This window comes from Delphinapterus leucas, chromosome 1 (genome assembly GCF_059928025.1).
Source record: "Delphinapterus leucas isolate spDelLeu-1000000601 "Yukka" chromosome 1, BTC_Dleu_Yukka2, whole genome shotgun sequence".
Classification (NCBI taxonomy): domain Eukaryota; kingdom Metazoa; phylum Chordata; class Mammalia; order Artiodactyla; family Monodontidae; genus Delphinapterus; species Delphinapterus leucas.
The window spans coordinates 9,729,809-9,751,281 of NC_143129.1; the positions used below are offsets into that span (position 1 = coordinate 9,729,809).

Consider the following 21,473-nt stretch of genomic DNA (forward strand, 5'->3'; position numbering starts at 1 on the left):
AAATAAAAATGGAAAAATTGGTAATGATTTAATCAGGTTATATAAAAAATACTCAAGGAATTAAACTAGCTTAATGGAGGGGAATTTTTCTGTGAAATATATTTTCAAGAAAAATTTATAAATGTTGGTATATTCTAATTAAATGTTTATATTCATAAATGTTGAGTCAAAACCCCTTGAGACCAAAATCATGGGATCAGTATATTCTCTATCCCAACTGGGAGCCATTGAAGGAGGAATGTACAAAAGTGAGTTTTGCCTTTTACAAAGATTATCTTGGTAACAGCTGAAGGGAGACAAGGTTCCAGGCTACTAATGTTAAGATGCTGTAGCAGAGCTGTGACACGGAATGTATCTATAAACTATTTAAGAGGTAGAATCTAGAGGAGTCTGAAAATCCCTAAAATAGGCGATACAAAGTTAAAAACATTCAAAGATCTATAAGAGTTTATTCCTCTTCCACACAGCCTTAAACCTTATCTTCTCAGAATCTCTCAAAGGAAGAGATGTGATTTGGGGTCACGTTTCAACGGGAAAGAGCTGTGTGCTGTGATTTCGAGGGATTACGTAAATGAAATTTACAACTTTGCAGAGTACCTCACCGTTTTCAAAGCAGTGTCACAAATATTATCACGTTTAATGCTTACAGCACTTTGTAGATGAGGAAATGGTGTATCAGAGAAGGAAAATGATTTGGATCCAGCTCACACTATTCATAGAATTTGCTTTCCAAAATATTTCTCGTTCCACCTGCCATGGTTTTCTCCAACTTGGATGGCTCCTGACTCATTTCCTATGATGCTTAGTATTGCTTTTATCAGTAAACAAATTATTGTCTTTTTCTTTAAGTGGAAATATTTAAAATATGGTGACCACACTTTATTTCTTGATTTTGTCCCTTTGATAACCTCTTTTATCGATACATCATTATTATTTGCATAGGTGTCTCTAATCTATTTTCATGACTATCAGGACATTTTGTTTTAATTTACAAAGCAAAGAGTTTCTTCTTCTCTATCAGTGATTTTTGTTAAGTTCACTTTACCGTGTATTCATTTCCTAACACTACCTCTGAGTATGATGCTGAGTTGCCCTCAACTCAAGTTCTGCTCTCCAGCAGATCACTTTTTCAGATGGTTGATGAATTTCCTCCAGTTGCTCACATTTTGGTTGGAAGCAAATTTTTGAATATATGAATGGCAATCATTTTCATTTAAATATCATCACATGGAGTTACACCTTTATCACACTTGCGATATATTTATAGGAGAAATTGAAGTTTTAGTAAAGTCACTTTTTTCACTTCAGATACTTGTGTCTCATTTTTAACAGGAAATGAATGTTTAATCTTTCAACACTGTGTAAGTATGCACCGTAAAAGATGTTAAAGTTTGTTTGAGTTTGGGTCTTCGGTACAGAACCTAAGAAAAAGCATTGATAATCTTGCTGATTATCTTTTCAGAAGGGAATCAACTGAAGATAAAGTGAACGAACGTGAAAGATTCTTGACTATTTCCCTAACACTAATTTTATATATATTTATGCTTGCCCCAGCTGAAAGAGAAGGAAGGTTTTCATTTCTTTCTTTATTTTTTCTTGTTTCTGTTGTTTTCCTGAACACATAATACTCTGCTTACAATAGCCATTCCCTAGACTCTTGAGAGACTGAAATTGGAATAACATATTGACATATAAAAGGAATGCACATTAAAGATTTTAGGCAATAATTAAATATTTTCTTATCTAAATATTGATTACAGCCATGTACACAAAATCTATTAATTACTGTAAATTTTACTTCTGTATATTGCAGAATTGTGTAGAAATAGATATCACATGGTATTGCTAAATGAATAGCCTGCAATATTGTATTTTTTTCTTTATCCTTCCATAAGACTATCTTTTTTTTTAATTGAAGTATAGTTGACTTCATTATTGTGTTAGTTTCAGGTGTACAGCAAAGTGACTCAGTTGTATACATATATATATATTTTTAGATTCTTTTCCATTGTAAGTTATTACAAGATATTGAATGTAGTTCCCTGTGCTGTATAGTAGGACCTTGTTGTTTATAAGACTACTATTTTTATGCATGCAAAAGTCATAGCAATAACTCTTTGGTGATCAGCAACTAGTATGTGGTTGGGTGTCTCGTACTGACAAAACTACTTACACAAGATTGAAATTAAGTTTAAACTGAGGTTAAGTGAAATTTCCATTCTTTTCTCCTGTCTAACAATTCCTATAGACTTATAAGATGACTGAAAAAGATCAAAGATCTGCAGTGATGACGAATTTCTTTCTCTGCACCAGTAACTCTTATATACACATGGTCTGTAAACAAAACCCTGTAACATGAATGCTGCATGCACCTTCATCAACAAAGTCAATCAACCTGACTACAGATCTCTGCCCTTCACCTGCTCAGACTGAAATTCTTTACCACATTATCTAGTAAGAAATGATGCTCAGACTCCTCCAGGCTTTCTGTGCACACAAAATGCAACTGGCAGGGTAAGCCATTTTCCATCTGCCTTTGGCAACAGTCCCAGGTCAAGTGCTACCCACACCAGTATGTGCCAGGGCTGTCTCGTTCCCCTGCTACATGAGTCCCTCCCTCCCTATTCCTTACTTTTCTTCCTGTGGACGTCTGGATCTGAAGAACAAAACAGACCCATCAAATGAAATGCCACTAGCGAGAATGTCCAAAGAGTAGGTTGAGGAAAATTTAGAAACAACATATGCATGAACTATGGATTTTTAAGAAATCAGGAGGCTCTTTCCAGAGAAAAGGTAAAATAAGGAGATGAAAGAAGGAAATGGGGTGGGGTTGGGGGGAAGGGCAAAGCCTGTAAAGATCTAGATCTAAAATGATTCTACTTAATCGTGATAAAATTGTCCAATGGCCTCCACCTTCCACTTTGCCTCTGACTAGTTTTTTCATTTAATGTTTTTCCCCTCTCTGTCCTTTCTTTCTGAAAATTTTCTTACCCTCCTCCTTCTCCTCTATTATTATAATCTGCAGTTTCATCAAAAAATGCCCATTGCTTTTTCAGTGTCTGGGAAGAAATTAAGCACAAATGATACAAAAAAAGCATAAGACGGTTTCTGCTATCATGTAGGTTACAATGGCCATAATGCTCTGATTGGTAAACAATAATGCCAGCAACAGCAAACTGAAATAGTATGTGAAAAATGACAAGGAAAGGTGTTAAAAAGTATCCAAATTCAGTGGAGATGTTTTGTGGCAAGAGTGATGAAAGAGAGTTTTAGAGGGGAAATAGGATTGGCGCAGCGCCTTGGAGGTCTTGAGGAAGTGTAGAGCGGCAGGGTGTTGAAACTACCTGCTGCTTGTTCTATTTTAGTCAATCATAAAAGAAAAAGAAAAAAAGATCCCTGCTCAGCTCCTGCCATGCTCCTAGCTCATCGGTGGACTCAGTTGTTCTGGCAAAAGTTTAGAATAGAAACCAAGGCAACGAAAAGATGTCGGAGGGTTTTTTCCTCTTTGATTTTCTATTTTTAAGCTGTAGGGTGTGAAAAGAAATGGACAGATTAGGATACTACTACAACACTGCAGGTGAAAAGGGATAAAGTTGGGAATTAAAGGGATGTCAATAGAGGTGGGGGGGGCGAAGATTTTAGAGATCATTACAAAGTAAAATGATAGGACTTGGGGAGCATTTAAATATATATTTCAGATTTTCTTTCTCCCTCTCTCCCTCTCTTTTTTTCTTTTTTGCAAAAACACAACACAGTAAAACAAGATTAAATTTAGGAAAGGAGGTGGTGGGGTGGTGGTGGTGGTGGGATGAATTGGGAGATTGGGATTGACATATATACACTAATATATATAAAATAGAGAACTACTAAGATCGTGCTGTATAAAAATAAATAAATAAAGTAAAATTAGAAAAAGTAAAAAGACATAAGCCCTCGGCACACAGGCTAAAATAATTTTGCTTAGAGACTTTGCCTCAATACTGTTAGAGCTCTAGAATAGCTCTACATCACTGTCTGTTTGACTGAGAAAGTTAGGAATGAAACAATATATCTGGGTTTCATGGTTCAGTTGGAAAATGTTGTGTTAAATAAATATTAAACACAAAAATCTAACAAAAAAAAAGGAAAGGAAGTAGGTTCCACCTTTTGAGGGGTGAGTCTGGACATGGAGAATCAGGATCATCAGTACATAGTAGGTGATGATAAGGAACTCTGAGTTTAGGAAATAAGAATAAAACAGGCCGAAGGGGCTTCCCTGGTGGCGCAATGGTTGAGAGTCTGCCTGCCGATGCAAGGGGACGCGGGTTTGTGCCCCGGTCCGGGAAGATCCTACATGCCACAGAGCGGCTGGGCCCTTGAGCCATGGCCGCTGAGCCTGCACGTCCGGAGCCTGTGCTCCGCAACGGGAGAGGCCACAACAGTGAGAGGCTCGTGTACCGAAAAAAAAAAAAAACAGGCCGAAGATTGAGGCCCATAGAACTCCAATATTTAAAAGTAGACAAATGTGGAGAACCAGTAGAGAGATGATAGACAGACAGACCAACATATATACATAAATATATAATGTTTGTGTATTATATAACTCACACACATATATATAACTCATCTATTTATGTGTGTGTGTATGTATATGCATACAAACAGTGTAGAAATATCTATGTTCTTACAGTACTTAATTGTCACTGGTAGAAGGATACCAAGTAGCCCAGAACAGAGCAAAGACCCAGCTCAAAGCTGAGGGCTCTGACCCTGTGCTCAGTCACGTAGAGAAAGGGAGGAAAAGGAAACCAGACCCCTAACCTCACCTCACCTTCCCTCTAACCAAAGGCATTTCAGAGTCTAGCGATGGTAACAATCCCAGGCAGATTTGTATTAGGAAAATGTTTTCCAAAAACTCAATATATAATCATACTCACCACCCCCAAACTCTACATTGTATTCAGAACTTAATAGGATTGCTGATCAAATTCAATTCATAACTAGTATTGAATACCTGCCATGGGCAAGGCAAGGTACATGTTTGGAACTAAGAGCTCTTTCTTTTTTACTTCGATGGAAAAATGAAAACTTATGTCCAGGAAATGACTCTTAACTGTTATGACTCATAACTCACATAACTCATGTATTCATGGCTGTTATGGTGTGAGGCCGTAGATTCTGGCACTACTTTGTGAGAGCCAGAGATCACTCACTCCTACCTGCATGCTTGAAACCATCACTGTCCCCCAGAACTATTTAAATTTTAAACCAAGTGTTGGTTTCCGGTTAACATGGCAAAGAGGCACAGAGCAAATAGATCAGACATTTATGTAAAACTCAGCCAGCAATGTTACTCTGCTCTGGCAAAGTGTAACTTTGCCCATATTTGTATTTTAGAGATTAAATAACACATCCGAGTGGTGCGACAATTTATCCACTGAAGTCACTCTCCATTTGGCTCTATTTCTTTATGCCTTTAGAGTTCACAATATAAATTTGAGGTCTAATATTTCCTATAAACACTAAACTCAACTGAACACATTAAAGTAAAACATATAATGCAACTCTTAGGTTGCTAATATAGAAAAATATATCATTTAAAGAATTAATAATTTCCAAAATTATACAGTGAATCCCAAAATCTCTCTGGGGACTTCAAAGTATGATAAACAAGATTTGCACACCTAGATAATTATATCTATATATTTTTTCTAAAACTGAGTATGTTTGCTCTCCATATTCATGTAAGCAGTTGAAGTGAAACTTGGTTTTCAGAATAAATCTATGTATCTATGTATATCGATACATTTATTTATAGTATAAACTATTCAGCCCAATTGGTTTAAAGGTTGCTAGATCATTTTATACTCTTATTTTGATGATAAATTCAAAGATGTTTCTTATGGTAAAAATCCTTAATAGACTGTGTTGAAATTTTTATGGTGGTTTGCTCTGTGGCCTATAAAATATTTGAGAATTTCTTGATGCTCATTTAGAAACTGTTTCCCAACAGTTCCTGAGTGGGAATTTTTAATGGAATTTACTCTGACTTATGATAATACACATATTATTACCTTATTAAAATTATTATTCTTTATAAGTTGGCTTTTATTATTATAACCAACTTTATAGGAATGGTAACTTGGTAAACATTTTCTGTACTAAGACAAAATGCTGTACCTATATAAAAAATGTTTAATCCGTTTTTGCAGTTAAAGAAAACAGACACAAAAAACACTATCCACGCTGCTTTCTACTGTCCTTGGTTACACAAAATGTAAATTAACAATGTAGCATGCTCAGAAGGTAGCTACTGCCCTGCCCTTTAGAGAAAAGGAGAGCAGTAGAAAGTCAAAAAAAGATTTCAAAGTGAATTACCATCAGCAAGATTTTTAAAAATATTTTTCCTGTTTTCTTTTCTTTTTTTTTTTTTACTTATTTGGAAATCTACAAAAATACCATTTAAATATCTTTTCAATAGTAAAACATTGCTTTTAGATTCTACACCATAAGGAGTAATATTACATATCAACCAAAAATGTACTTATGACCCAAACTGAAACCGTTCAAGAAATGTACATTAAATGGACCATAAGTGTACAAAAATCTCAAACGTGAATAGGTACCAGAGGTCCGATTAGTTATAGTTTCCTATAGAATACAGCATTTGCATGATTCTTAGGAGTTCAAGTATTTTTATCTCGTCAAGGCGCTACTATTTACCCATCACCCAGGAAGGGCGGCGGCCCCATAAGAATTTTCAAAGCAAATAATCATTAAAATGACTGTAAGGGACCAAAACCTTGATTTAAAAAACATTCTGTGATAAGAATTTGCAGAAAGTTAATATTTAATTAAATATCCAATTGTATTATTTTAAACTACCATACAACTAAGTATTCAATAAAATATTTCAGTCATAATCAAAATTTGAGGAAGCAAACTACTGGTCCGAAAAGAGGGAGTGGCTTGCATGCAAGCAAAGCCATATTATGATTTTTTAAAATGCATTTTTTGTTGGAAAGACAAAAATTTACTTCTTTTGTCATTAAAATTTCCTTAGACATTCATAAACTTGTGTTTGTATATTTTGAGGGTTAAGCAATAGCTTTTGTAATATCCTTGAACAGTTTGTAAACCAAGATACAGAGAGACAATGTTTGCCTTTTAAATCGTGATTTCTTTTTTGGCCAAACATGTATGCCTTTTTAAACAGAAACAATGTATTCTGTCACATAGCAAGCCATGTCCCTCTGAGGTACAATAACCTTGACTGTTTTACAGTTGGCTTCCTCACCTCCAGTCACCAATGCTTAATTTATTTTTATGTCCATTTCAAACCAATGACCTTCCACACACACACACACACACACACACTAAGGAAATATGAATTTCCTCGTACTTACCTGTAACCAACACTACAGTGTCCAGAAAGGCAAAGCCAAATGCCAAGAGTTTAAGCCACAAATACATGGTCATATCTGGAAATCAGCCGTATTCCTGTGAAATATAGCATGCGTCCTTCTGAAAGGCAAAATAATGGTTATTTCCGCAAAAATGTTTCTCTGTAAGACTGAATCAAAAAGAAAAGAAATGAATGCATACTCTTCACTGGCGTCTTATCGGACAGGGAGCAATTTCCTCCTTTGCTGAGAACAAACCACTTGCTGCTAGGTAGTGATGTCAGATTCGGTTTTACTAACTTCTCCAAAAATGCTGTAAAGCGTCCTCTTTGCAGGAAGTCAAGAAAGTTGTTCCAAGTCACTGCAAAGGCGTCTTACTTCCTTAACCCAAGTGATTAGACTGAGTTAGCAGGCCTTTCAAAAGATGTTCCCTACAAGGAAGATGTGTTTTTAGTATCCAAATAACGCTCCCAAGCAGTATCCATTACAACCAAAAACGAATATAACCCCCCCTGAAAAATCCATAACATTTTTACCTAAAAGATGATGAAACATAGTCAGCATGGCTACAGCAAAATGGGGGTTGGCAAGATGATACACTAATTGAATTAGTAAAAAATACCTGTATGGGTTTTAAAAGGACCAAATGAATGAAAAAACTACTACCTATCTGGTTATTTTCGACAACTAGTATCATTTACCATCAGGGCATTCAAAACCCAGCAATATGACAGTTTTAGCATCTAGCCATTTCCTATGCAAAGCACTCTCAGGGAGCTTCACAGGTTTGCCCCAAAGCTTTCATAGATATCCTTGTGGAGCCAGCCACGGAATTGGACACTCACTTCTACTGCAGCAAGTCCTGTTTCAAAAAAGTAATACTTCTGTGATATTCTTGGTGCTGTTGATGAGGAAAAGATGAGCCATTAAATCAAGAGCTGTCTTTTACAAAAGTTAACCATTTTTTCTCCCTCAGTAATACTCTCTCAACATTTCTGATTAAAAGACAACAAATACACAGTGTTCTTCTTGATTCTGATGGTGTTCTTAGTAAGTCCATTAATTAGGAAAACTCATGCTGGCAGAAAGCCTCTGTGAATTCAGCAATACAGTTAAGTGAATTGGTATCATGGTCACAATCTCTGAATGCATTTAAAAATCCTCGTGCACAGACATACCAGGCATTATTATTTGAACTGCAGATAATGTTGAGGGGACTTTGAGAGAGACAGAGCCCTTGCAGCAAGCTGGTTAGGAAGCAGTATTGCAGGACTTTTGCGTTTAAGTATATACATCTTTTGAAGTTTGCAACCTTGCTTGTTTTATACTTACTTAGGCTGCTAGGAAGTACAGAGCCACATTTGCAGCCAACCTTGGTGCAAATGAAAGTAATCCCACATCTTAATTTCTGCATAGTAACACTATAATGAGATTCTTACTAGGATTCTGATTTTATACGATTATTATTATAGTAGCTAACTTATTGGGCTCTTACCATGTCCAGGAATATGCTTAACCCTTTAATTGCCTAATCCAATTTGTGCAACAACCCTTGAGATAGATAATGAGACAGATAATTCCTCATGTTATCTATGAAGTTCAGAGAGGTTAGGTGATTTGTCCAAGGTCTCACAGCTACAAAGTTAACAAGCTATGTTTTGAAACCATCCCCAAGTTTCATCTTGCTTTCCTTATTTACCTTACTATCTTCTTTCATTTTTCTCACCCCTTTCTCCAATCTTTTTTACTTTGTACTTTTATGATTCCTAATCTCAGAAAGATAGAACTTGATGTCATAAAAATGATCTTGTTCTCCTTTTGCAATAGAGAACAAATAAAACAGCTGGGCGTGTCTGCTCTACTGTTTAGGAGGTAGGTCTAAGGAAATGTATGCGTCAGAGGCCACAGATTTTAGTTCTTGGCTCCCCAGCCTATTTCTTAAAATACATTTGCAATGGAAATCTATTTGGGGGTTAGCTTAGAGTATGTTTAAGTGAATACTTGTGTTCTGTTAGCTTGCTACTATGGCAGGGTATTTGGTAAAACTGGAGGCCAGGAAAAAACTGCGTGACACACCATCTTTTAAAAGGAAGTGAAGTTCAGAAAACATACTTTTGAACAAGCTAAGGAGAGGGGGTCAGACGCCTCAAAGAGACATTTCAAAAGGGCTTGCATATCACAGCTTTGAAGAAATAATAAGAAATTAGGAGATTCAACTTCATTTCAGGCAGGCGGGTAGAGAGATTCTACCCAAGGAATACTGAGATTAACTAACAACAAATGAGTTGGATTATGCGTTTTAAGGTGTTAAAATTGGGTTTAGTGTCAACCAGAAATATTAGACCTTGAGGCAGCAGAATGCTTATGGGATACTCTAAATGTACAAAGAAATAGGGCCTGATGTAGAGACAGCACTGGGTGAATAGGACACAATTCAAGTGCTCTCAGAATGGAGGCAAAGGCACCCAGGAGCTAAAGCAAGAAGGAAGGCCCTCACAGCTTGTCGGGGGACAGAGCACAGCTCCCCTTCGGTGGTGGACAACTGGACATAGAGGTGGGAGCCTGGTAAGCAGCTGGCCTCTCCACAGGGCACCCGAGGAAACCTCTGCTTTATCACATGTAGGCCCAACACAGCCCTAGACAAGCAGTAGCAGCCACAGACTCTCATAAAAAGCAGAAGGAGCATTTGTGACACTGGTATGATCCACTGATTCTGAGAAACAGGGACTGGGCAGAAGGCTGATGAATGGCATTTTTAAGAACCACTGGCACTGGGAAAGGACCAGGAAGTGATGTCAGAATTTATATGTAAAAGAGGAAATAGCTGGGCCCTTCCTCAGTGGTTGAAACACTCCAAGACAACCTCAAAGTTTCATCAGTAAATGCCAGAATAATCAGAGCTGATTGACTTATGCTAGATTTTTTAAAGATATAGTATTTTTAAATTTTAAATATTTTCTTTAAATTAATCATCATTTCCCAGATTTTTTGTTATATAAAGTAAAAGTTACATCAAGATAGAAACTGACGCAAAACAATTATACTCCAATAAAGATGTTCAAAAAAAAAAAAGATAGAAAGTGATTACATGAGATGAACTGCAGGAGCAGATGGTATCCATTTATTCATCCACAAATATATAGTCACCTCCCAATATAAGACAGTCATTTTTACCACGATGAAGAAAAAATGGTGAGCAAAAAAAAAGACGTGCTCCCTGCCCTGATGGAATATATTTTAGTGGAAGAGACAATAATTAATTAGCACACAGGAAATACTTGATGTTACGATTTAAGTACATAAGAAGGTATTGGGTCTGGTCGTGAGGTCAAGGAAGTTCGCGTGAAATAAAAAGCAATGAAGCTAGACTTGAAAAAAAAAATAGAAGTTAAATGAACATGGGGAGAAAGAAAGAGTATTCCAGGCAGAAATAACTTTATATTTAAAGGAGGAGAGTGTGTTCAAGGAACAGAAAGAGGCATATGAGCCTGCCACAGAGAGAAGCAGAGCCTTATATTTACATATATTATATATATTATATCACAATACACGAATGTATACAGTCATCACGTGGTACACCTTAAACTTATACAATGTTATATATCAATTCTGTCTGAATAAAAAACAAAGTCAGGGGCTTCCCTGGTGGCGCAGTGGTTGAGAGTCCGCCTGCCGATGCAGGGGACACGGGTTCATGCCCCTGTCCGGGAAGATCCCACATGCCGCAGAGCGGCTGGGCCCGTGAGCCATGGCCGCTGAGCCTGCGCATCCGGAGCCTGTGCTCCGCAACGGGGGAGGCCACAGCAGTGAGAGGCCCGCTTACCGCCAAAAAAAAAAAAAAAGTCAGACATGAAAAACAAAAAAAAAGATCTGGCCTCAGAGGGAGGTGATAGTCAAACCCTGCCAGGCCTTGTAGGTTCTAGGACACTGATCTCTTTATCCTTTATCCTGAAAGATACAGGAGGTATTGAGGCATGTGAAGCATTGTTCCCAAGTCTCCTTGCCAATGACACCGGCCTCACCAGATCTGATATCTTCACTCACTTCTCTGTGCTCATCTTATGTGACACAGCAGCACTAAGTACTGTCAGCCCCTTCTCCAACCCTTGCCTTTGGTCAACTTCCAAAACACCATTATCTACTGATTTTCCCTGACCCTCACTGGCTCATCCTCAGTGGCTGCCATGTGGGCCCTTCTTCTATCTGACTGCTAAGTTCTGTGACACATGACAAGCTCAGGTCTGGCCCCGCTTCACTCTTCCTGAGCATCGGAACCTTAACTCTCCTGGCAATCCTCTGTAACCCTCGCCCATGGATCCCCACATATCACTGTCAACTGATGTAAAAAATTCAATACTGATGTGCAAAAGGAAAAAAAAAGATTCTTCCTAGTGACCAAGAAACAGGGTTAAATCCTAATCCTAGCAATGACTGAATCTCTCTAAGGTGGAGCTAGTAATACTACCTTAGTGTGGCTGTGAGAAGTAAATTAATTCAACAAGCTTTCAGTTAATGGTGTCAATACGCTAGGTTACAATTAAAAGCGTACACAGTAGAACATACATCCCGCCCTTCCTTCCAGCCCCAACAAACAGAGGAGGAGAGACCCAAAGGAGGGAGGGGGGCGGACCCCGAGGACCTGACCTCACCAGAACATTCTGCACCTCACCCAGGCAACGTCCTGTGGACACAGCAGGAGAGGAGGTGAAAGAGTGACACTGACTGTGCTCAACTCAGCTGAATGAACCTCTTTTTTTTACCCCAGTGTAATTAGGAAGTTGGGGGAACTTCCCTATATACTGTTAAGAGATGGAAAAGGCAAATTCAATATGCTGTTTTCTTTAATTGGCTTAAAGACACTGTGGATGGCAAGACTCATGCTGATTTCAGCAATGTCGAAATGTTTTATAAAATATGTGTCTCAGAATCAATGAAATACATTGAAACAGCTGACCTGTGTCAGGAGAAATATACAATTATTTTAATGAGCTCAGACTGTTTAATAAGCCAGTCATGTATGTAAGAGACTATAAGACGGGCAGTGAGTTCTGATACCAGTTTCCAAATCTGCCTCAATAAGAAAGTCTTGTAGCTTTTCATAAACTAAGAGAATATTCCACTCTGTCTGGGTCATCTGTGGATTCCACTTTGTTTTTGTTCCATAAGGTCTGAACCGAGGTGTGTGTGCTTTACTTCAGTAACATGACTGATGACAAGCCACGTTTAACATTGGTTGGTTCCTTTGCACAGGAGATGAATTAGCCTCCAAATGCTATGATGAGATATAATGTTGGAAACTATGACCGTGTAAAATAGGGACTCTACGTATGGTCCATTGTATATGCCTTAACTATAACCTAACACGTTCACTCCAAGCCATGCACTGGGCACTCGCTCAATTGATTCATTTAGCTCTCACAACACCAAGTGTTACGGCTTTTTCAACAAGAGAGAAAATAAAAAATAGAAGATGCTGCACACTTGGCTCTATCTGAACTGTCACTGATGCTTCCTTCATATCACGTCCACGCAGCTGGTATCCTGCCCACCTGCATGCACGTGTTTACTTCTGTGTGCTGTTTCCCATCCCATGTCATACAAGGCTCAAGCTCTTCAACATCAACTTAGTATAAAAGCAATGGTTTCTTTCTTGCTAGCTCTTATTATTTGAAAATATTGTTAAATAGTAGACTGTGTTTTACTTATTTTTCCATAAAAAAATTTCTAAAAGTCTGTACTATATTTAAAATAGAGAACCAACAAGGACCCACTATAGAGCACAAGAAACTCAGCTCAATATTCAGTAATAACCTAAATGGGGAAAGAATTTGAAAAAGAATGGATACCTGTATGGGTATAACTGAATCACTTTGCTGTTCACCTGAGTTGAAGTTAAAATTTCTGAATCCAGCTTGAAATTAATCCAAATAAATAATGGACGATAACCAATGAAAAAAAAAGTTCTTTCAAAAAGCTCACAGCCAATTTCAAAATGTCAAAGAATATGGACATGCAGATATTTCAAGTTTGTCACATGAAGTCATAAAGGAAATAGTGTCAGAGGAGATATGGACTGAACCCCACAAAACTAAATTAAATAAAACAAGGGCCAAGCACGTGAGAAAATGTGTAGATTTGATGTAACGTCCTCCTAGAAATTCAATCTGTTGCAAATCTCAACAGTCAGCCTCTTGGCATCTTAAAGTCATTGCACATCACTTTGGCCAGTTAGTAAAACACATTAAAGAAGACAACAAGGTCCTACTGTAGAGCACAGGAAACTGTATTCAATGTCTTGTAATACCTATAATGGAAAAGAATCTGAAAAAGAATAGATATACATGTGTATAACTGAATCACTTTACTGTACACCTGAAACTAACACAACAGTGTAAATCAACTACAGTTCAATTAAAAGCGATTCATTAAAAAAGACTCATTCTCTACTCTGACTGGGTTAAATTTAACATGTGAGCTCTGATTATGGGGGTTTCACTTGGACATGATCTTGAAGACGTCTTTAGGTGGATAATGTGAGATATAACATGCTAGTTTTGTTCTTTTTTTGGCCGCACGGCATAGGGGATCTTAGTTCCCTGACCAGGGATCGAAACCGTGCCCTCTGCAGTGGATGCGTGGAGTCTTAACCACTGGATGGCCAGGGAAGACCCACCCTGCTACTGTGAGGGCAGTGGACTCCTGTATGATTTTTAAAAATTTGGTAAACAGAAATGCTTTTCATAAAGCATTCTGTTTGCTTGAATAAGGCCCACTGGTGGAGACACCTGAGGCAACCTCCTCCAAGGAATCTTGTCTTCCAGCCCCTCCCCCTATAGCCCCTGTTGCAGTTGGACAGTCATGGAACACCTGTGTCCATGGAGTGCTTCACGCCAAATGTCCTCTGGGGTACGTTGCCCAGGAGGAACTAGGTCGATACCATAGATATCCAAGTTCCACATCTTTCTTGCCAACTGAAGAACAAAAAGCTATGCTAGCTGCAAGACTGCCTACCTTGAAGCATCAGAGATGCTGCTTCCGAGAATAAGAAGGGTGAGAAAATCTGCCATTTGGGGCACTGAGTTGTGCAAAGTACTTCCTAGTGCAAATGTGATTTCTGAGAAGCCAGCTTTCTCAGGGGAGTAAGGAGAGATATGGGGGTCTGTGACTTTGTGAGCCACGTGTGTAAGAGACCCACACTCAGCTTTCCCTACAGGCTGGCCTTTGGTTTCTCTCTTACCCTGACTTTTGTATCCTTTTCTCTCTCCCATGTCATTATAATAGGCTGTGTCACAAGATGTCATTGAGGGAGCCTAGCAAAATTAGAACTCTGAGAGTATAGCTAGAATTCAAGGGACCTGACAGGCTTAGAAAATGGACACAGTGGACACATCCACGATAACCTGTGGGAAACAGAAGATGCAAGTTCAACTCATAATCTTTCTCCCCCAAATACAATTTTGTTCTAGAGTTTCCTACCTCAGTTTGTGGCACCACCAGCCATTCTGTTGTGAAAATAGAAACCTCGGTGTCATTCTCGAAACTCACTTCCTCCAATCCATCACTAACTTCTCTCCATATGACTTCCTAAGTAGATCTTAAATTTCTCAATTTTTCTCCATTTACACCACCAGCCAAGGGACTACCACCTCTTGAATAAACATTTAAAATACCGGGACTTTCCTGGTGGCGCAGTGGTTGGGAATTCGCCTGCCAGTGCTGGGGAAGCGGTTTCGATCCCTGGTCCTGGAGGATCCCACATGTCGCGGAGTGGCTAGGCCCACGTGCCACGGCTGCTGGGCCTGCGCTCTGGAGCCCGCGTGCCACAACCACTGAGCCTGCGTGCTGCAACTGCTGAAGCCTCTGCACCTAGAGCCCATGCTCCGCAACAGGGCAGGCCACCCCAATGAGAGGCCTGCGCACCACAGCGAAGAGTGGCCCCCGCTCGCTGCAACTATAGAGGGCCCGCTCACAGCAGAGACGACCCAAAACAGCCAAAAATTAATTAATTAGTTAATTAATTAATTTTTAAAAAATGACCTCCTAACAGCTCTGCCTATATCTGCTCTAACATTATTTCTCACTTGCCAATTCATTCTCCACTCTGTATTCAAGAGGTCTTTTCTAAATGAAATTGTATCTTGGGCACCCGCCCCCGATTCTGTCAATATTTTTCCACAGAATTTAGGATTGAAAGAAAAATGCTTAAGAGAACCTCAATGGCTTTGCATGGCCCAGATTTCTACTCCTCTACAAACCCAATTTTTCACCCTAGTCATACAGACATTGACTCAGACCTTCCTGTTTACCGTAGCTTTATCCAGGTAAAAGATTTTATATATAGTGTCCTCTCTGCTTTAAACACTCTTCCCCCATCTGGCAACATTCTTTTAATCCTACAGGTAGGACCAATCATCCCTGTCTTGGGAAGTATTCCTTTACTTCTCTGATTAGACCAAATAACCTCCCACTGCTCTCCCAGTATTTATTTCATCTACTTCATGGCACCAGTCACATTGTTTGGGTGATTATTTGATTCATTTCTTTCTCTACCACCAAACCATACGTCCCATGAGGTCTGCTACCTCAGCCCGCAGGCAGAGGTATACTCTCATTCGTTGTTAAATGAATGAATAACCGCTGCACCCTTCCTGATGCTCGTGGGCTGCCTAAGACTCAGGACTTTTTTGCAGCCCTGAGATGAGGATTAAATTTTCCGCCCTTCCTGGTATAAAATGGGGAGAAGGTTAGATTTAGTTTGAGTTACAGAACATAAAGAACTGTGACAATTTGGGGACACTTGAATTAAGGTCACAGAATCATATCTGCTATATAGACAGACAGTCCCCAACTTACGATGGTTTGACTTAATGATTTTTTTTTGACTTTACGATGGCACAAAAATGATACATTCATTAGAAATCATACTTCGAATTTTGAATTTTGATCTTTTCCCTGGCTAGTGATATGCTATACGACACTCTCTCCTGATGCTGGACGGGGGTAGCCACAGCTCCAGCCATGAGATCAGGAGGGTAAACAACCAATACACTCACAACCATTCTGTATCCAGACAACCATTCTGTTTTTCACTTTCAGTACAGCATTCAATCAATTACATGAGATATTCAACACTTCGTTATAAACTGGGCTTTGTGTTAAATGATCTTGTCCAACTGTAGGCTAGAATGTAAGTGTTCTGAGCACAGTAAAGGCAGGCTAGGCTAAGCTATCATGTTCAAGAGGTTTGATGTATTAAATGCATTTTAACTTATGATATTTTCAACTTACGATGAGTTTATCGGGACATAACCCCATCGTAAGTGAAGGAAGATCCGTACTTGCTGAGGAGGGCACCCTTATTCTTCCTGTTTTCAAAGACAAGTTCATTTTCTGCACCGTATGCAGGAAGAAACAAAAGAGCATGTAACACCAAAACCATCTTCCAAAGATGTAGCTCTGTTTTGATGGAAGTCCCTTTCCTCCTAATAAGCACTCCGTTAGTTAGGGTTAACATTTCCTGCTGGATCAAAGAGACTCTCAAAGGTATAAAGGCTCAAACGCAGTGAAAGCTTATTTCTGCCTCAAAAGACAGTCCAAGGTGGCGTTCCAGGGTTGGAAGCTGATCTTCTCCACACAGTGATTCAGGCACCAGGTCCTTTCTATCTTGAGGCTTCACAATCCCCTGGCCTCGGCGTTGTCTGCACTTAGTGGGAGAAGGGCTAAGAAAGCATGCATAAGGCCCACACAATCCTTAAGGCCTTGGCCTGGAAGCGCACATATCACTTCGCCACCCATTCTAATGACAATGATCAGATCCAGATACAATGGGGGAGGGGTAATGGGAAAATGTAGACTGGGACAATGTCTCTAGGTGGGAATCTACCTGCCTGCAGCAACTCTATACTCTGGAAGAGGAGAATAAGTATAAGTTTGGGAGGACAGCTAGACATTTTTGCCCAAAATACCCTGGGTTTGGATAAGAAAAAACCAGGAGAACTTGGACGTAGAAAAAAGAGAGTGTTAAAAACTGCTATGTGCAGTGTACAGTGTAAAGGAAAACGAGTGGGATATTATCCACACCCTCTAGGAGTTCAGGCCAGGGAGGAAAAGGACAAATGCACAGTTAACTATAACGTAAGATATGTACATAGGCGTATGTATGTGTTCAATTTTTTGATGAATATAAGAATTTTCAAACCTTTAGGATATGCTCAGATCTGAAGAATTATCTTCATTTTCTTGAGATGATTGTCAAGCACTGGGTTTTCTGGGTGCCAAAGGAATATTACCCTGCAAATGTAACTTGTTTTATAGGAGAAGCATGGCATTTGAGACCTCTTATTACCTATCAAATAACCTTGACACTTTAGTTTTCTGTGAATTGAGGGTATATTTAAAATGTAAGGTAGTAAATTTTCATGGTAAAAAAAAAATCTTTGTAAACTAAGCAAGATCACAAAGGCACCACAATGGTGGATGACCTGGCATGAAAATGGAAAAATATCCTGTACCTGAACAATTCTATAGAATGAGATTATGCTTCAAGTACCAAGAGGAAAGATTTGGCTTTAATCAGTCATGTCTTCTCAAACGCTGATAAGAGTAGTAATAGTAGCAGCAGTTGTAATATATTCATCAAGCGCTGCTCCCACATTAACTTGAATTTTCTCGTGGGATCAGAGCACCAGTATGAGGCTGGGTAGTATTATGTCGTCACGTTTTCAGGCCCCGATTGGTAAAGAAACTTCCCCTAGTTCATTTATACTGTAAGAGACAGAACTTAAATTTGAACCCAAGTCCTGAGTTTCAGAACTTGAACCCAACCCAACTCCCCAAAATTCTACACTAAGGAGTTTTCACTTGCAGATCCATGCAACTCTATGCAACTCAAAGGGAAACAGAAATGACACAGAATCATGAAACATTTTCAATCAAACCTATCTTCCTGTCTCTCAGAAGTAATAAACAGTGCAAACACTTATAATATAAAAAGCAATTGTTCAGGGGTTTAATATCCAATCTCTTCTATCCAGCTTCTCAACATTGCAGTCAGTGGTCCTGTTCTCTCTCCCAAGACAATCTCATGGATTCCCCTGAATTAAAACGCTGTTGATTTCCATTGATTCAAATCTTCATCCATATTTTCTACCTGAGGCCTGAACCTTACCTCTGTGCCCCTGTTTCCTTTTGCCTAAAGTGACAAGGTTGTGTTCCACCGACAACCACGCAGACCCTGAATTCTCGATTCACCCCCCTAAACCCGCCCTCCTGCCCCGAGTATGCTCTTGCCTTGGTGAAGGGCACCACCACCTACCCAGCTACTCAGGCCAGGTACATGAAAGTCATCCTCATTTTCCAGCATCATCGCAAGCCGCCGAGCCCAATCCAGAAGCAAGTTTTCTCAGTCCTGCGTCTAAAATGTGTATCCATTTCATGTACTTCTTCCCACCAGCACCACCGCCATGTCTGTACAACACCCCTTCTCTCCTGGAGGACTGGCACAACCTCCTAACCTGACTCTCACCTTCCACTCCTGCTGTGCTCAAAGCCAGCCTCCACAAGGCAGCAAGAGAGTTTCTTAAAATGTAAATAAGCCCGTGATAGGTCCTTGCATTAAACCTGCTTAAAGGTTCTGTTTGCAATTCAAATAAAATCCAAACCCCATAGAGCCCTGCAAATTCCAGCCTGGATCTCACGCTTGACCCTGTTGACTTTTCGCTCCGTGCTTCTTCCATGTTTGTCCTCCCCCAACATTGGCCATGACGTGTGTTGTTTACTACGTTCCTTCTCTCCTACTTCCCATCACCAAATCCTTCTCTTTTTCACATCATGGCTTGACTATCAGAAAGGCCTTCCCTGACCATCCTTCCTAAGAAAGATCCCCAACTCTGATTCGCTTCTTTATTTCAACCCCTTACACTTTCTCTTTGTAACATCGTCCAATAATTATTATATTTTTATTTGTCCATTTATTTACTAACCTTTCATCCATCTTCCCCACTTGCATGTAAGCTCCATAAGGGCAGGGGATCTGCTTGCTTTGTCCATCACTGAATCACCGGTGCCAGGAACAGTGTCTGTCTTCTGGAAGATGCTCAGTACATGTCTGTTAGTGAAGGAATGATGGTACACAAGAACAAGATGAATAAATGAAAGAGGTGCATTTCTTTTTCCCATGTGAGGAAACTTTAACATAAATAAATTTGCTAGATAGAGATATAGCGTAATATATAGACAGCTTACTCTTTCTTTGATTTTCTATTTTTTTGCGGTACGCGGGCCTCTCACTGTTGTGGCCTCTCCCGTTGCGGAGCACAGGCTCCGGACGCGCAGGCTCAGCGGCCATGGCTCACGGGCCCAGCCGCTCCGCGGCATGTGGGATCTTCCCGGACAGAGGCACGAACCCGCGTCCCCTGCATCGGCAGGCGGACTCTCAACCACTGCGCCACCAGGGAAGCCCGACAGCTTACTCTTTTGAGTCAGCTTTCCTTCCTGAAAATTTAACTGCTGCCACTAAGTTTTGAGATCTTATAAAAAGTTACTGCGGGGCTTCCCTGGTGGCGCAGCGGTTGAGAGTCCGCCTGCCGATGCAGGGGACATGGGTTTGTGCCCCGGTCTGGGAAGATCCCACATGCCGCGGAGCGGCTGGGGCCGTGAGCCATGGCCGCTGAGCCTGCGCGTCCCGAGCCTGTGCTCTGCAACTGGAGAGGCCACAACAGTGAGAGGCCTGCGTACCGCAAAAAAAAAAAAAAAAGTTACTGTGCTATCTACATGTAGTGGCACTTTTTCTTAGCACAGTTTCTCAATATAAAATGGTAGCTACTACTTTACTGAATATGAACCTGAACTAAATGAAACGAATGTCAAGCATCTAGCACCATGTCTTATACATGAAATGTTAGTTTCTTAGAGAACACAGCCTGTGATCTAGACATTGATCCAGGAGCCAGGAGGACTTATTTCTATACTTGGGTTTCCCACTTACTTGCTCTCTGACCCCTTAGCCAGTCTTTTTCTTATTTCTTTACTTAAGGGAAATACTCCACCTTTTTCTAAATATAAAATTCTCTCTCACATATTAGCTTCTATAGCTAGTGTTATAGGATAATAATAAATTGCTTTAAGCCCTAATTTGGGGGCTTAAATCCATCATTGTCTCATCTGGGAAAAGTTTAAGGTAGTTTCTTAATGAACCTTAATAGTGGCAAGAGAAGCAAAAATTAAAATGCTAACTTTTTCCAAATGATATTCTAGTCCAATTTCCAAAATATGTCAATCTGTAATTTGTAACCACTTTTAAACAGGGCTTTCAAAACTCTGCAAGCCCATCTTTTCCAACCTCTTAGTTAACTGTTTAATAACTGCGTACAAGTGTTTGAGAATCACAAACCTGAAGGAATCTGCCCCAGGCCTAGGGGCAGCACCTGTGTTTGGGTCGATGGAGTTTGCAATCAGTTGGCTCAGATGGACTGCTAGGGGGTTTGACCTTTGTTTCTTTTGGGAGAGGAACCGTGCTTTGGGAAGACTGTCAAAGGAAGCTACCCTCCCACTTTCTAGAATCACACTGAGACTCCATCCTCCACTCTGAACACATGAAAGGGTGACCAGCTAACGAAACCCTATCTCATCGTGATTTGGCATGAAGTAGAAAGTCAAGGGGACCTATTTAGTAATCAGTAACTTCATTAAAAAGGAATCAGTTACCCTCATTTGGAAACATCTGGATGAATTATGAATATGCCCTATGGTAAGATCAGAAACTTACCATAGAAAACTTACCAAAGTTTTCAAGTTTATTAGAAGGAGGTCAGAACACGGACAGCAATTAGAATTCTAAAATCTCCAGTTCTCCACTGGATCCTCATTTCCAAACTAAAGATGAAAGTAAGATGGAACTCGCTTTTTTTCTCCCCAAGTTAGACATCGAGGCAAAGAGATGTTATCGCTTTAATAACTGAACTATAATCATGAACATGTTCACTGACTTAGGGAAAAATAATTCAACAAAGGCCCTCTGCCCTCCAAAAATTGCCACTTTTGGAAAAAGGCTGTAGGTCAAGTGAGAGAGATGAAAGATGGTCACACTCTCTT

General features: G+C 39.7%; 1 protein-coding gene across 5 annotated transcripts in view; it reads right to left on the bottom strand.

The window, feature by feature from the left end:
* PTPRC (protein tyrosine phosphatase receptor type C) overlaps positions 1-7,703 on the bottom strand; it is a 121,221-nt gene extending 113,518 nt beyond the window's left edge. For 2 of the 5 annotated variants that reach the window (XM_022562004.3, XM_022562001.3), the window contains exons 1-2: positions 7,585-7,703; positions 7,386-7,503 (exon numbers count right to left, since the gene is read on the bottom strand). In XM_022562004.3, the coding sequence (XP_022417712.3) occupies positions 7,386-7,458 (73 nt within the window). In that variant the 5' untranslated portion in view covers positions 7,459-7,503; positions 7,585-7,703. The remainder of the gene's footprint in view (positions 1-7,385; positions 7,504-7,584) is intronic. The other 3 variants (XM_022562006.3, XM_022562005.3, XM_022562002.3) reach the window with 2 other exon arrangements.
* Positions 7,704-21,473: the final 13,770 nt, after the last annotated feature.